The sequence below is a fragment of the Poecilia formosa genome, unplaced genomic scaffold (assembly GCF_000485575.1).
Source record: "Poecilia formosa unplaced genomic scaffold, Poecilia_formosa-5.1.2 Scaffold98, whole genome shotgun sequence".
Classification (NCBI taxonomy): domain Eukaryota; kingdom Metazoa; phylum Chordata; class Actinopteri; order Cyprinodontiformes; family Poeciliidae; genus Poecilia; species Poecilia formosa.
The window spans coordinates 351,832-367,609 of NW_006800037.1; the positions used below are offsets into that span (position 1 = coordinate 351,832).

At 37.5% G+C, this 15,778-nt stretch overlaps 1 protein-coding gene across 2 annotated transcripts; it reads right to left on the reverse strand.

Moving 5' to 3' along the window:
* Positions 1-3,309: 3,309 nt before the first annotated feature.
* LOC103142543 (AN1-type zinc finger protein 5-like) lies at positions 3,310-14,591 on the reverse strand. 2 transcript variants are annotated; one of them, XM_007558650.2, is made up of 6 exons: positions 14,472-14,591; positions 13,161-13,359; positions 12,769-12,880; positions 10,430-10,572; positions 8,653-8,760; positions 3,310-6,987 (listed from the first exon to the last, which is right to left on the reverse strand). In XM_007558650.2, the coding sequence occupies exons 2-6, from the start codon at positions 13,318-13,320 to the stop codon at positions 6,839-6,841; spliced, it is 672 nt and encodes a 223-aa protein (XP_007558712.1). In that variant the 5' UTR covers positions 13,321-13,359; positions 14,472-14,591; the 3' UTR covers positions 3,310-6,838. The 2 variants fall into 2 exon arrangements, with proteins under 2 accessions (XP_007558712.1, XP_016530139.1); XM_016674653.1 differs by lacking the exon at positions 14,472-14,591 and adding an exon at positions 14,238-14,262.
* Positions 14,592-15,778: the final 1,187 nt, after the last annotated feature.

The window sequence follows — 15,778 nt, forward strand, 5'->3', positions numbered from 1 at the left end:
CATGGATCCCATGTGAGCTTTGCTGGTATCGCAGCTAACTGCACCGACAGCGTCTCGTCCTTTAAATTAATCCTAGTAAGAGCGGTGTTTTCCTTCGTCTTTGCTATTTCACCGCATCCGGAAGCGTAGTTGACCGGATATGACGCGAAACTTTTTGAGTGTGTGTGTGTGTGTGTGTGTGTGTGTGTGACGGAAGCTCCCGGAGTTAATTTGACAAACCCCACGTCAGTTTATTTGCATATTTGTTATAAATAGAGATAAGTCGCACAAGAACCAAGTGTTAACGAAACAAAGGTTCAAGCTAGTATGTAGTGTTACAAGCTGAACTGGGTAGTAACTTACACTTATGCTTTTAGGAATAGTTTTATTACACCGTATTATTTACTTTTACTTGAGTAATAAAAGTAAAAGTAAAGTAAAAGTAAATGTGCATTTTATTTGAGTGCAGTAGTGAGTATTAACACTATTCTTGAATAAAATTTCTGTCTCAAGTAACTTCAATTAATTAAAAATAATTAACTGATTAATTCTTTTTTTCTTTTTTTTTATTAATTGCGCCAAGTGATTTCCACCAAACATTTGGTGGAAAATGTTTTGTACATTTTCCGCCAAAAATGCAACGAACACAGACACACGGTTTATGTTTGTGAGACTTTTTGTTTGTAAACAGGCTTGGTTGAATGTTATATTCTGATAACCTGTATTGCCTAAATATAGATTGAATTGCAACTTATGTATCATTTTCTACAATATACATTACTGTGTAATGTTTAGAGAAACATGTGAGCATTGGTTTTACATGTTTGATGTTGAAAATATTTGGTTTAGAGGTATTATTGTTGCTATGTACTGTATCAATAGACTTAATATTCTTTGTAATTGTTGATCGAACCTTTCATTTAACCATCACAAAGGAACTAGATAAACATTTTTTCATCTGTTATGTTATTAAGATTAGAGCATGTTCAAATCCTTATTCATGCCTTTGTGTGCTTCAAGATTAGATTACTGAAATGCTTTTATCAGTTTTACAAGAGTTTGCATGGCCGTTAGATGGTTCCGATTGCTACAGCTTGCGTTTTACTTTTGACAGCTAATAAATATTCTCATATTACTCAAGTGGTGATTTTTATGGACTGGTTTTGCTGTAAAAGCTAGATCGGATTTTAGGGTATTGCTGTTCACATGCGTGTTCTACAATCCCCATTTAGCATCCCGAACATTGACAGAAAAACTAAACTGTTACAGGAAAAAATGTTTTCTATTCCAAGCATCATTGCTAACCTCCTGAATCGCTTGATGTTAAAACCTAGTTAGTCCAAATGCTTTCAAAGTTTTTGAACTATGCAGAAGTTGCTTTTAGGAGCAACTTATCTAATTAATTACAAAAAAAATTACTTTTCGTCTAAAAGTACATGGCAAACGTGAAATTAGTTTTTCAAAAGGGGCAATTACAAAGTCAAAAATTAAAACTCTAAGCAATTTCTACAAAAAGAATCAAGCACATTGCAACGAAATGCTTAAATTCAGCTTTAGTTGATGAATAATTGTTTTCCTCATATTAGAGATGTGCCCAAACAAAATATAATTTAGTACAGATTTTAAGATGCTAGATGCAAATTTAACTCATTTGAATCACATTTAGTTATTAAAACAGAAGCCATCTTGTCTCAGGTCAGAAACAACTATGGGACGCAGTTTTATACTAGAGAAGGTTGAAAAACACGTCGCTTCTTGTAACTACTTTGCATGTGCTAAAGCACTAGAACTATAATTAGAACAGCAGCGACAAACAGTTTGGAAGTAGAAGACTCAGACATGGTTATTATCACACAGTCGTCCTTTATACCAGCAGAATGTTGCGTACGCTGAGTTAAACATCTAATTTCTTTAGGCCTGCGGGGCTTCTGTGAGGACTCATTCCAGGTGCTTGAATCTTGAGTAAAAATGAATGACAACCATAGCTGAAAATAGGGAACTAAATTGATGTCACAGAGTGTGCACAGTCTACCAATAACATTTAGATTTCTGCAGCACATATTCAAGTACCTCTGTTTATATTCTGTTTTTTTGGAGGAGTGCGGGGAGAGGGGCGGGGGGGTTTCTGGATGTTTTAGTAAGAGACAGCACCTGCAAGAGTGCTCCACTTATTTATACAGGCCACTTTACACAGACCCATTTTTATATGATTTAGGATCCCTCAACCAACAGCTGTTTTTGGTGCGAGTCTTTGCAGTACCATCAGAGAATGCACAGTTTCAGCAGAGCGCAATTGCTCATGTAATTATACTTTTACGATATATTACAAAAGCAACCATTGGTCACAAACAGACAAGACAGCCTCATTTCCTTTGGGCAGGCTCTTGGCGTCGCTGAACACTAAAACACATTATGTGCTGCTGAATGGTTGCTTTTGTGCCAACGGCATTTTGTTGAATCTCAAAACAATAAGTACAAAAGCAGACAAGAGCGCTGGTTTACATCGGCAACGCAACATTTAGCGCATGACTGCCTCACAGAAGCATTCACGTCCATTAGTCTTTTTCCACATTATGTTACAGCAAACAAGTTTCATTGCCTTGAGTAACTTTATACAAAAGACGAGCAGTTTGTGCACGAGGAAAAGGATAGTTTACAAAATTTGGTTAAAAATAGAAATCAGAGGAAATGTGGGGTGCGTTCGAATCTGCCTCTCCCCAAAGCACTATTTTGTACAGCTGCACGTCTCGGGGATGCGTCAGCCATGTTCATTTTTATCTTTGGAAGTCAGCTAAGACCGAGTAGAGAAGGTGTTTGAACAGCAATTTCCAAGGCATGCCACATATTCTCAGTTAAACTTAGTTGTGGAAACTGAACAGGCCAATCCAATGTATACAAGAATGCTTTGACTTAAACCCTTTTGCAGACACCAATGAAATTTCTTCAAAGACTGCAATCCATTTAATTCCATCCAGTTTCCCTGTTCCTCCCGAAGAAAAGCATCCCTACAGCTTCATGTTTCTAGTTAGATCAAATCGAATTAGATCATCTTCCACATGGATGCTCTTCACCCTGTCTGACTTGAGGCAAATCACAAAAGTGACCTCTTTTAAAATGAATGCCTTTCTCCTTGTGAAATCTGCCAATTAGTAGCCAGGAATTTCCTTAGGTGTGCTGGAGTAGAGAGGAGGCAGATCATTTTTATTTTAGCAAAACATAATTATGTGTTACTTTGTGTTGTTCTACCACTTTTGTAGTTGTAATGCAAGAAAAATATGTATAAAAAGTAATACACTTGTGCATAAAAATGAAAACAAAAGACAAGTATACTTTAAAATAAACTTTGTGATTTTATTGTTTTATACTTAATCTTACACATCATACAATCCTAACTCTTAAAAGAAAAGAAAAAAAAAAAAAGTTATCCGGTGGTGTCTCTGGGGGATTGGAGTGCGAAGGGACAAGAACTATATCTCTGAACAAAACTTTAATCTGAAATCTCCACAATTCATCTTTAAAGACAGTGATCAAAAAATAACCTTAATCTGCATTTACACCTGTGGTGAAGCGGAACTTAAACCAGTCATAAGATATAGATTTATCAATCAAACCTCCTGTATGATGAAGACATTTATTATGAAAAGTGATGTTAACATTGAATTGAAGACAGCAGAACATAATCAACACACAGGAAAAAAAAAGAAAAAGAAAAAAAGCTAATGTACTGATGGAATCTAGATTATGTAGGAATGCTAGTTGCTGGTGCCAAATCACAGTCTAAAACGATGTTAGTGGTTCAACTGACACTTGCGTAAAAATGACAACTGGCTATCCATTCTCTCCCTGAAACAGTCAAAATAAAATCCAAATAGTCTGTTAAATTGACATCATAACATGTTGTGTGAAATATTGTGGTTTACATTCAAACTGCTCGTAATTATTAGAAAAAGCCTGTTTACAGGGTCGGGTTACTGATATGAGCAGTCATTAATAAGCACAAACCATGGGACCCCCCCTCCCCCATGATTTACGCAGCCGAACAATCTTTTTACAAGTCATCTGTAAAGCAAAACTAAATGTTCTGCATCAAACAATATTTGAAAGTCTGGGAATTATGTTTAAATGTATATGGATGCACCAGCTATAAGTCTTCGTAAAGCGAGACTGTTATTTGTCTCGTCATCACCCAAGATTCACCCCATCGGGATTTCAATTTTCCACTAGATGCAAAACGGCAGGAGAAATTAATCACAGTCAGGGTTTATAGACGCACAGCCTATCGCAGGTAAATGGGCTCGGTATTGGCATGCCAAGTCCTCACCCCAGCAGCCATTCAGACATGTCCATCACCAACACAGAGACTTCAACTGGAATTCAAATCGAGGAGTTAAAGCGGAAACTCATCTCAGAAGAAAAGCTTCACATCGATCACAATCTGCATTGGGTTCTTTTCGGGAAAAAAAAACAAAACAAAATAATCATTTAAAAAAAAAGAAAGGAAAAAAAAACAAACAAAAAAAACACCTTGCAGTTTCCTTTCAGCTTTTCTATAAATACTTAATGAGCAAGATCAAGCGACGTTTACGGGGAAAGCTTAAATAATGAAAACCTGAAACCTCAACTGCTACCTGAACGACACGGGGGCCTTTTAAAACTTTTAATATCAGTAACAGGATAAAAGCGTGGGTCGGAATACAGAGTAAGGGATGTTAAATGTGTAAGGAGGCGGGTTTTTTTTCTTTTGTTTGTTTTTATTTTAAACATTATGATTGTAAAAAATAGAAGATGCATGGCTTGGTGAAGATACAAGTAGCAGGTGGCTTACAGAAAACACAAAATTTTACATGTTATAATTGTACATTAAATGGGGTAATAAATTGGTAAAATTGTCAGTGCCAGTAAGGGCACTTTTTTTTTTGGATAATTATGAAAAGCACTTTAATACACATAGTACTATTCTTCACCTCAATCCATCACCTTAGTTACCTGGCAATAATCTACATAAAGATTATACTATATGAATTGGAGCCATATGTTATTTACATTTGGAAAAAAAAGAAAAAAAAACAAAAAACAAACAAACTGTTGAGTCCTGATAACTTCAGCCCCAAAGGTTTCAGCCATGCATTGTGCTACTGCTGAGTGTTGCCTTTTTTCAGACCACAGCTCCGACATTTCCAACTATGCAGTCAACTTGCAGCGCTGCGCTTTATGTCCCAACTGCACACATGCATCAGGTCAGATCTTCCTGAAAACAAGCTAGCCAGAAGCGATCTTTGCATAAGGACTCGTCTGAATCAGACTATGTAAGACAAAAAGAAAGAAAAAGAAAAAAAAAAAAAAGAAAACAAAAAAGGAAAGCACAGCACGGCGACAATCTTTGCTGTAGCTGAGCAGAACATGTTTTTGTGTAGCTTAACCGTGACCCAGGTCAGTTTTCATTCAGCATGTGTCAGTGGTCTGCTGGTGGTTAGAGAAACATGGAGCCTAACTGACTCCAAAAACAAAAAAGCACAAAAAAAAAAAAAAAAAAAAAAGGTTTTCAAGGAAAACCTCATAATACACCTCATCACTAAAACAAGGCTTTTTATTTCTGAGCCTGCTGTATAGCTCAGATATGAACTTCAAATGACCAAAATGCTGAACAAAACCAAGTAGGGTTGGCACATAGTTTGTGCTCTGCAGTTGATATCCATTGTTGTGCTTTATTTCAATGGAAAAAAAAAAGTGAGAAAAAGGCAATCTTAATGCGCAGATTGCAGCAAAACTGCACTCCAATCCATATGAGAGGTTGTATATTATTTTACTTTCATGGTTATAGAGTAAGGATGGAATTAATTAAATAAAACTGCAAAGTGCAAATCCTAACAATCTGCTGACACATGCCACCAATCCTCCAGCACATACCAAACAATATAAAATAAATAGAATGCAATCACACAATTCAAGCTAACTAGAATATATTAATATAGATCTTCTGAAGTCATACACTCATTAAAACAGGAAAAAAATAAAAATAAAAAATCAGGATTCAATCACTCGGTTAAGTCAAGGTTTTCCGTCAGCTCTGACCTTTCCCTCCCCAATCAATAGCTGTTCATGTACCCAGTATCCATGCATGTCAACATAAAGAAAGAAATGACTAAAAAAAAATAAAAATAAAAAATGCTGAGCCTTCGGACTTCAACATGTGGTGATCCAAAGGCTGAGAGCTAAAGAGGGGGGCGGGGGGAAGCAATTTCAAAATTAAGGTTACAGAAATTTTAAAGTCTAAGACAAAAAATATTCCAAAGCCCTTAAAAAGGTCTGACACATGATTTCTTTTTGTTTCTCCTTTTGAACCAACACCTTCTGAATAAGATGGTTTCATTATCCAGGCTGTGGCACATTCCCAAACTCCTTATACCCATTTTATTTCAATGACCCACAGGGATTGTACAAATAAAAATGACTAACACGATCCCTCTAAGCTGAGAAACAAAAAAAGGCCTAAAATGTATATCCCCTCCCTCCCCATGGCAAAACAAATGTCCGTCAAGCCCCTACTTTACTCTCTCCCCAACTCTCAAGCAGATGTATGCAAACACACACGCGCGCGCGCACACACACACTTTCATACAAGCCCAAAACACAGACACTCAGATTTAGCTGCAGTCACTAGCAGAGAGAGAGCGAGAGAAAGAGAGGGAGGGAAACACTAGTAAGGGACGTGTCTTGACTTTTTGCTGCGACCATGTCGCCCCACCCCGCCTGCCTTCAACTACCTTGAACAAATGAAGCCACGATGTCGGGTGTTTTTCATCCAAGTTGCCATTGTTCAAATTCACAAAGTCTTAGAGACTTTTATTGCACTTAGTCCTCATAACTTCTGAATTTTTTCAGCCACCACGATGGGGTTCTCCTTGCGTATGCGTGCAGCCGCTGCACTCCGGTAATCATACGGACAGTCGTGTTTGTCAGAGTAGCGATGGATGGCACAGAACAGGTTGCCACAGCGACAGTCAAAACCTGATTTAAAAGAGAGAGAGGAAAACTGTTTAAACCATTAGCATAAAGAAATATAAATACACAAACTGATGCTTTGGGGTTTTCTGGACTTAATAAAATGCTATGCAAGTACAGGCCACTTCCAAACAGCTCTGCTTTACGTGGATTGTTGCACTGAACTCTGAACCGCAGTGAAAAGTTCAACTACAGTTAACTACAGTTTGTTTTTAAAGTACTTTCATATAGATCTTTCAGACAGCAAATGTTTTTCCATTAATAGGAAATTTAGCTTGATTGGCAGCTCAAGAATCCCTTTTTCAGTGCACAAGTTGTTGCATGTCGAAGACAACTCAAAGTGATTAATAAGTGCTAAGATTTGACGTAAGAGGAAGTACTAAAATGGAAGAAGGCCTTTTAGAAAAACAATTTCCTGCTACCAATCTACTGTTCATTCAGACCGAGGACAGACTTCAGATAAGAGGAAGGAATGCAGAAAATTTGTTCAGATGTTTTCAACATCAACACTGGAAGATGTTGGCAGCGTTTTAGAAATGCTGAGCGCTGCAGTGTGAATTTACAATTCCTAAGGGTTACATGCTGAGAACACCAATCGTCCTAATTGTGTCAATAAAGAATAGTAAAGACAATATTGCATAATAGGATTCTACAGTCAAAGTTTTGTCATTTCAAGCAGAGAAAAAAGACCCTTTCAAAGATCTTGCTAAAATCAGTAATCTGCACAGTAGCAAAACAAAGCACCAAAATATGCACCAGTTAAAACTGGTTTGAACACTACAAATCCCTCTGACAAATGAACATCTCAACATCAAATGCAACTTTCTGCACATCAACAGCTTTTGTGCTTTTAATATAACAAACAAGTTTCATCAGAAAATATGTTGAAATTTATTGATCTTGACTGTAAATGTTAATGTGAGATGAAGATGGCACTAAAATAAATACAATATCCAGGATGCAGAGGAGTTGAACGTTACCTGGGACATTTATAGCAGGGGACTCCGATCTCAAAACTTTGATACGTTGCTAAGCAACGTATCAAACACTTCACATTTTTACAATATTGGTTGCATGCTGTGTGGTCGACTGCGAGGACATTGGAGCCATTTCCTCCTTTAACTGTGATTAAAGTTTTAAACACTTTTCAACTGTCCCTAGTTTCATCTTTTTTGTGTGAAATATAAATATATTTTGAGTGTTTCTGGCGTGAAACCATCTTACATATTTTCTAAAGCAAAATATGGAGCGCGTACAATACAAACATCCAATCAGAGCCAGAAGGAGGGTCTTAGTGCTGTGAATCATCACCCTTGTGTATGTGCTGCTCACAAACCCCACGTGTCCTGCTGTGTTGTTCACCACAACAGAGCTGGTAGAAGTTGGATCACAGATTTTATCGCCAATCTTCTACATGGTTAGAGAGATAACGCAAGAATCTCTAGCAACAAAATATAAATATATGATAACACTGAAGAAAAGCAATTTCCATAAAGAAAATGACAAAGTATATGTTGCATTAATACCAATTTCGAGGGGTCTACTAAGTGTGGGGTTTAAAGTAAAGATTTGCAGCAATCCTTGGCCACAAGTTGCAAACTTATTGAGCCCAGCATCAAGGCAGAGCTTAATAATTACCCCGAAAGTGTGGAAACTGCTTTCCCTACTTACCAGTAAGGCCCACTTTCTTCCGGCAAGAAAAGCAGCGGTTCTTTTTCTTGTTCTTATCAGGGGTTTGGTCACCTTCAGAAGATGCTTGCGCATCGTCAGTCACAGGTTCTGATGTTAGAAGGAAAACAGCACATGCTTAGATGAGGGAGAACCCCTCAGTCGTTTTTCAAAAGAGGCAAGCCAAAAAAGAAATCCATGAAATTCAAGAAAGACAGTTGTGTGTCACAGTTACAAGTCAGGAAATGGTCAAGAGGAAAATCGCCACATATTCAAGACTGCTCTTATCTAAGGTTTCAATTAACTGGAGCTATTACAAGCAAGGCAGGATGAGGATCCAAGTTTATCCTGTTAGCATACAGTACGGGTCTGCAACCTGCGGCTCGTTGGATTCTATGCAGTGGCTCTTGTAAAACCAAATAAGATGTTTTGTAATCATAAAGGCAACTAGAAAGGGTGGCTATTTTCAGTTTTTTTTATGTTTTCGGCATTGAATATTCACAAGAGAAGACCATAGATTGTACGAGGCTTTAAAAAGTGATGTAATGTTTCTTAGCATCCAACTATGTGCTTTAAATTTTGGGTGGGTTACCCATCTTTCACAATGTTATGGAAAGGGTTCACTTAGCTGACTTTATTACACAAAATTTAGTTGTTGTTTTTTTTTGCCCCTTGTAAAGGTCAGACGATTAATTTTGTTTTAACATCTAAAAATAAAAATACATTTTAGTTTAAATCTCCCTAGCTTTCAAAATACATTTCATTCAGCACATATTTATAAAATTAATACTTTTTTTTGGCTCTACACTCATTTTGTAGCAGCGGGTGAAAACATAGCTCTCTGAATTAAAAAGGTTGCTGACCCCTGGAATATTACTGAAGCAGACGGCAGCTTGTTAAACAAAGCATGATGAAATCTTCTCCACTTTTAAGAATGGTGAAGGTCCTGTGATGCTGTGGACTGAAGATAAAAAGCCCTTTGCTACTTATATGGACTACTTGAAGCATGTTGAGGGAATAACCACATTCCCCCAGACACACACACACATTCAAACACCAAAATGTGGGCTTAGGTGCCCAAGAGAACATCAACAAGGGCCAACGGAGGAAGCTGGAATCGAACCCAAAACTCTATCACTATAAGACTACTCTTCCCACTGCAGGAGTGGACATAAATAAATGTGCTCAACTTAAAGGTTAGCTTTTATTTTAATGCTACTGTGATGAAAGATTAATTTATAATGAAACATTTCACACATGTTTACCAAAAGCACCAAGGACAGGTGATTTGTTGTTAAAAAAAATAGCTAAAATCTGATATGAAATCAAAATAGTTCACATTCCTTCACTAGAATATTACTCATTTGCAACAGGATTGTATTTGTGGTGAATAACCATAAAATATTTATCTAGTAGTTAAAGCAATCTCATTCTGCATTAATTTCACGAGTCAATATAGCATTTTGTAGAAGTGGACATTTGTTTTTTTTTTAAAGCTTAAAATGGTAGGAGCTTAAACAGATCACTAAGCGTTAAAGCAAAGTACCATAAGAATTTAACTCTTCTTTATACAAATAGTATGACGACTACTAGCAAGTTTCAAAGAGTATGCATTAAAGCAGTATCGTCTGAGACAAAAAGTGAAAGCTAAGAACTACACATTTATTTTACCAAAGACTGAATACTAGAATACTAAAGCAGTGCATAAATTAAGAGACATGTTTTTCCCATTTACACCACTATAAGGACTTTTCTTGGAAACCCTTTATGTGATGCTCACCTGCGCTATTGGATGTGCCCTCCTCCTCGTCTTCCTCCTCCTCTGCTTCCTCGACCACTGCTCGATCGGAGTCTACAGCCCCCGAGTCTGGGGAGATGCTCATAGCTGTCATCTGTTGAGTTACTGGGCTCGGAGAACTGGGACTATCACCACAAAACAGGAGCACAGTTTGAAATTAGACAGATCAAATAGTCAAAAAAGATTTATGGAGAAAGAGTATCTATGAGAGGGAGCAGAAAGATGAGACAGATAAGACAGAAAAATGAGGATAAAATGAAAACCAGAGTAAAGCTGCAATTAAAGTTCCTTGCACGAAATCTGATAAGGGCACAATCGTAAAGTTATACATCACGTGTCAAACTCAAGGCCTGTGGGGCAAATGCTAGTACATCTCAAAAAAATTTTAATATTAGCAAAAGTGGAATGTTTCTTTCCAGTCGTCTCAGACAGTGAAACGGTTATTTCAGGCATTTCACGCTTTTATTTTTTTTGGCATTTTAATGATCATGACTGATGGCAAACCATCACTGACCGAAAATATTACACTGGACCTCTAAGCAACATGGAGTCTGTGCCTCTCCACTCATCCTCCAGACCCTGGGACCTCAATTTCAAAATAAAATGCAGAATTTATTTCAACTTGGAAACAGGACTCTGGACCGTTGCGCAACAGTCCAGTTTGCTTTCTCTTCAGTCCAGGTGAGAGACGCCTCTGACGACGTCTATGGTTCAAGAGTGGCTTGACATGCAAATGTGCAAGAAATTGTGCACTTTCACACCACATTCTAACTTAGTGAGACATATTAGTATTTCTGTAGCCCTTTAGAAATTGGAGACCCACAGAAATAGAACTTCAAGATAATGGTTGTTTGATGAAATATTATTTTGTATAGGGACATATCATAGCACTGTGAATAGAAAACAAATATTAGAAGTGTAACTCAAATTCAGAAAAGGCTATACTTATTGTAACAGTTTGTAATTTGGTGGTTTTATCTATGCATTCTGTCACATCTGTCCCATAGAGGACATTCATGGTCTTGATGTGGTCTGACATGAAAATGAGTTTGACACCCTCCAATACACCAACCAAACAAAGACAACATGTATTTTCCCTATGCTGTAACTATTTAGATACAAGCAAGCTACAAGTTGACAACAAAAGGACAAAAAAAAAATCCAAATGTATCACTCAACCAATCTAAATACTGCTTAAATTTGATTTTCATAAGTAAGCCTGCTACTAAAAACTTTTGGAAAGGCTGAAGAACTAATGTGACCACATGTTTTGAAAAAAAAGAAAAAAAAAAAAAAGAAAAATGTGTAAAGAAGCAAGTATGTGAGGGGGAAAAAAGAGACAATTTTCCAAGATTAGAGACATAAATTTACAGCAATAAAACTAAGACATCCTCTGACATTATGAAGCCAGAAATTGGCCAAAAAGATTTGTTAGGTTTACTGAGGTCAAACATTTGTGACATCATCTAAGACTGAAGTGGCAAATTAAAGAGGTGCACATCTGGATATTTTCCAAAGTGTAAATAGTACATCCAGGCTCTTCCTGTACCAAACGACACGTCCCAGGTGCAGAATCACCATGAGCGCCTCGAACGGGATACGGATAGTCAGGAAAGCTGCAGCATGGCTGTGTCGATTCTGCACCCGAGAGATATTCCGATACCGGAAAAGAGCTTAGATGTCCCACTTACACTCTGGAAAATATCCAGATGCACAACTCCAATTTTTCCCCACTGCAATCCCAGGACTTCTGTCATGTTTTGTTGCAAATGTCTGACTTTATAATCTCACTAAACTTCTGAGTTTTCCTCTGATCAATTCAAGATATTTTTCTTTCTTGCAAATTTCTTAGTTTAAACATTGTACATTTTTGCCTTTAATCAAGGGGAAATTATTGCTATTTCTTGTAAATGTAGAACTTTTGATAGAGAATATCCAAACCTTTTCTTGTAAATCCGAGAAATTGATCAAGAAATTTCTGAGTTTTTGGCAGAAATTTAGTCATTCGTGGTCGCATTATTTTTTATTTGATCTACAAAGGCCCTAATACTCTGTCGCACATTACTTTATAAAGAGTAGAATTAAAAAAAAAAAAGGTAGAATATTCTAATCAATAACCAACTCAAATATGCTGTTTTTTTTAAAACACACTTCTTCTCAACCTTCAGGCCAACATTGTTTTACTAATTTTTATGCCTACAAAAAGGCTTGCCATCCCATGTTGTATTGGTAATCAAAGGAACAGATATTGGGGCCATGATAAATGAGACAGATTTTATACATGTAAAAGAGAGAAATGGTCCAGGAGCTTGTCAGCATACCTGGTTGTTTGTTCCTCAGCTTGGGTTCCTGCTGCTTCTGTACTAAGCTCTGAGTTTGTGTCTTCCACGGTTACACTCGCTGATGTTGCTGATCCTGACGGTGATGTAGCAGCTGTGTGGAAAGAAAAGTGTGACAACAGAGAACTTACAGAGAGATTTTTTTTCTTATTTCAAGTGTCTTGATAAAGAAAACACACTGCCTTGGTCAAAGAAGATCAATTGTAAGTTGAGTTCAGGTTAAACAGCACATGACAATGTCACTCTGTTGCTTTCTTATGCCACGGTGTAGGCAGCTGTTCTCCAACCCCTTTTAGCAAATTCAGGAGCTCTGAAGCTCCTGAAAGCAAACCATATCAGACTGAAGCCAGTTGTTGGCAGGTTTTCTGTCCTACCTTTCTCTCCGGGAGGGCTGGTTCGTCCCCCTCCCTGTTGTCTCTGCAGGTGTTCCTTGTAGCAGACAGAGCACATGCCATTGGTGCGGGGGTTACCATAGAAACCACATCCCATAGTGCAAAGCATTGGCACTTGCGTCTGATTGGTCTCCTGAGCCATGCTCTGACAGAGGGGGAAGGGGGGTGGGAGAGGATATTCCTGAAAATGTGGGAAAATCAGTTAGTCAAAATTGTCCAGCGGTTCCCATCTAACCAGATGAGATTTTTTTCCATTTTTCAGCTAAAAGAGCTTGGAGATTGGCATTGCGGCATGAGAACAGAGCTGAAGCAAATTCAGGGTTTTAGATGACTGCGGTCCAATATCATTTTGGAATGTTAAATTTCATAAAAGTTAGCCGAACAGATTTATAAGTTCAGCAAACACCAATAACTGAGTGACAAAGTCCAGTTCACTCTTTACGGTATCAAAGAACAATAAAGCAAAATCTGAATCCAAACCAAGTTTTAAAAAGAAAGCAAGCAACAACAGTAACATTTTCAGATCAGGTGACAAATATAATAAAAGTAAAACAGAGCTACGTTTTCACGTATTAAGGCAAAGCCTGAAAATGTGCTTATCCTATTAAGCTGAGGATTTATCAGGAAAGAACCAGAAAGGATCAACAAACAAAAGCTACAAAAGAGTCGTTCACCGCTGCCGTTTAAAGGGGGAGCGACGGTATGCGAAAACAGCAGCTAGCTGATGGATTACACTTTCTTCCGCCGCAAAGCAAGATGTAGATCAGGAAAAAAGTTGCCATAAAAGGAACAACACCGAAAGACATGGCAACTACGAAACCAACTCAAAAACATACCCCAAACTCTTACATAACAAAATATTCGGCAAATATGAAGGGAAGATTGCTTAAAATTAAGCTAAGCAACTTCCCACTGACAGGCTGTGGTAGAAAACAACAGCCGTCCAGTGCTGGCATAGCTCAAAGCAAACAGTAACATTAGCAAACAGCCGCGACGGCCGTTTTATCTGTCTGACACTACATACCAACGCGAAAAGAAGAACAAAACTTACACGTTTACCTTTCGTTACAAAGGAACTCACACAGATAAAAACTAATGTATCCCTGGTAACAAACAACAATCAAATCCGGGTTGTTTTTAATCGAATAAACTCTAGCTTTAGCTGGCTAACGTTAGCCGCGCTACTAGCATAGTCAACCTAGACGAGTGCGCTTCCCGACACTCTTCTGGCGAGTTTAAAATTGGTAATACGCAGCGAGACAGTCCTATGCCTTTCTAGGATAAAGACAGTACCTGAAATCCAAGGTACCGGAGGCTGTCAACGACCTTGAGCTTTAGATTTGAACAAGTTGTGTCCCCAGCAGAACGCGCGGCCTCCTACCCAGGGCGCGTTCCCGACATTCGAAACAGGGACCATGACGTCATCCTCATCGATTCAGATCATAAGAACCAACAGAAACCACAAGATTGTGGACGGAGGCTATTAAAACTGACTAAGGGATGGATTTAGAAAAAGTAGAACTACAGCAACATATCTTCTTCAAGTAAAAAAATATTTTAAAAAACAGTAAAAAGATTTAAAAAGTAATTCGTAAACAACTAATTAAGTAGGCCACTGAATAACTGATAACATCTGATTAAATATTTTAAAATGACGTCAGACAAATATAAGGTCATGTGCAAATTTCGTATTTTACGGACTAAAAGAAAAAAACAAAACAAATGGTACCAAAAATATAAACAGAAATACTTTTGCAAAAATGTTTCAATAGAAAGCTTATGAAAGCAATATATAGGCTTAATATGTTTGCTAAATTGAACAGAATAGAATATACTTTATTAATCTCCAAGGGGAAATCGCTTATTTGTTTACAAGCTACTCCATCTGAGGTAATAAATACAAAGTTTATAAAATATATACACCTAAATGCCACAAGAGTGTGAGAATGTCAGAAATTTATTTATTAATGTCTTCAAAAGCAAAAGTTTACATACAGAATGATTACTATCTCATTAAATGATGAAGGGAAAACCCAGATGATGTCAAGGCTTTGAAAATGTCTGATAGGTTAATTGATATGTTCAGGTTAATTGAATGCACACCTGTGGATGTATTTGAAGGCCACACCTGGAACACATTTCTTTATTGTTTGACACAAAAAAAAAGTCAAGACAAGTCAGCTCAGAAAGACAATTGACAAGTCTGGTTCATCCTTAGAAACAGTTTCCATATGCTTGAAAGTACTTCATTTATCTGTCCAAAGTATGCAAGTATAGATATGATGTCCAACCATCACACTGCTCATGAAAGAGTTATAGGGTTGTATGTCCTGGAGAAATACACATATTGGTCCAAAAATGTGCAAATTGTATATCGCCACTCAGCACAAAAGGAGCCATTATTCCAAAAGAAACAAACAAAAAAACAGATTGCAGTTTGCAAATGCACAGATGGACAAAAACCAATTTTTTTGAGACTTGTCTTGCGTTGAGATAAAACTAAAGTTGAACTGTTTGGCCATAATGACCATCATTACATTTGGATGAATAAAGGGACCCATTTGATCTGGGAGTGGCACCATCATGATGTGGAGCTGTAT

Coding starts and splice junctions, on each gene's coding strand:
- LOC103142543 (XM_007558650.2), bottom strand. CDS start 13,320: ATGGCTCAGGAGACCAATCAGACGCAAGTGCCAATGCTTTGCACTATG. Junction 12,881..13,160: donor CAGCCCTCCCGGAGAGAAAG/GTAGGACAGAAA, acceptor CTTTCCACACAG/CTGCTACATCACCGTCAGGA. Junction 8,761..10,429: donor GGGCACATCCAATAGCGCAG/GTGAGCATCACA, acceptor TTCTAACATCAG/AACCTGTGACTGACGATGCG.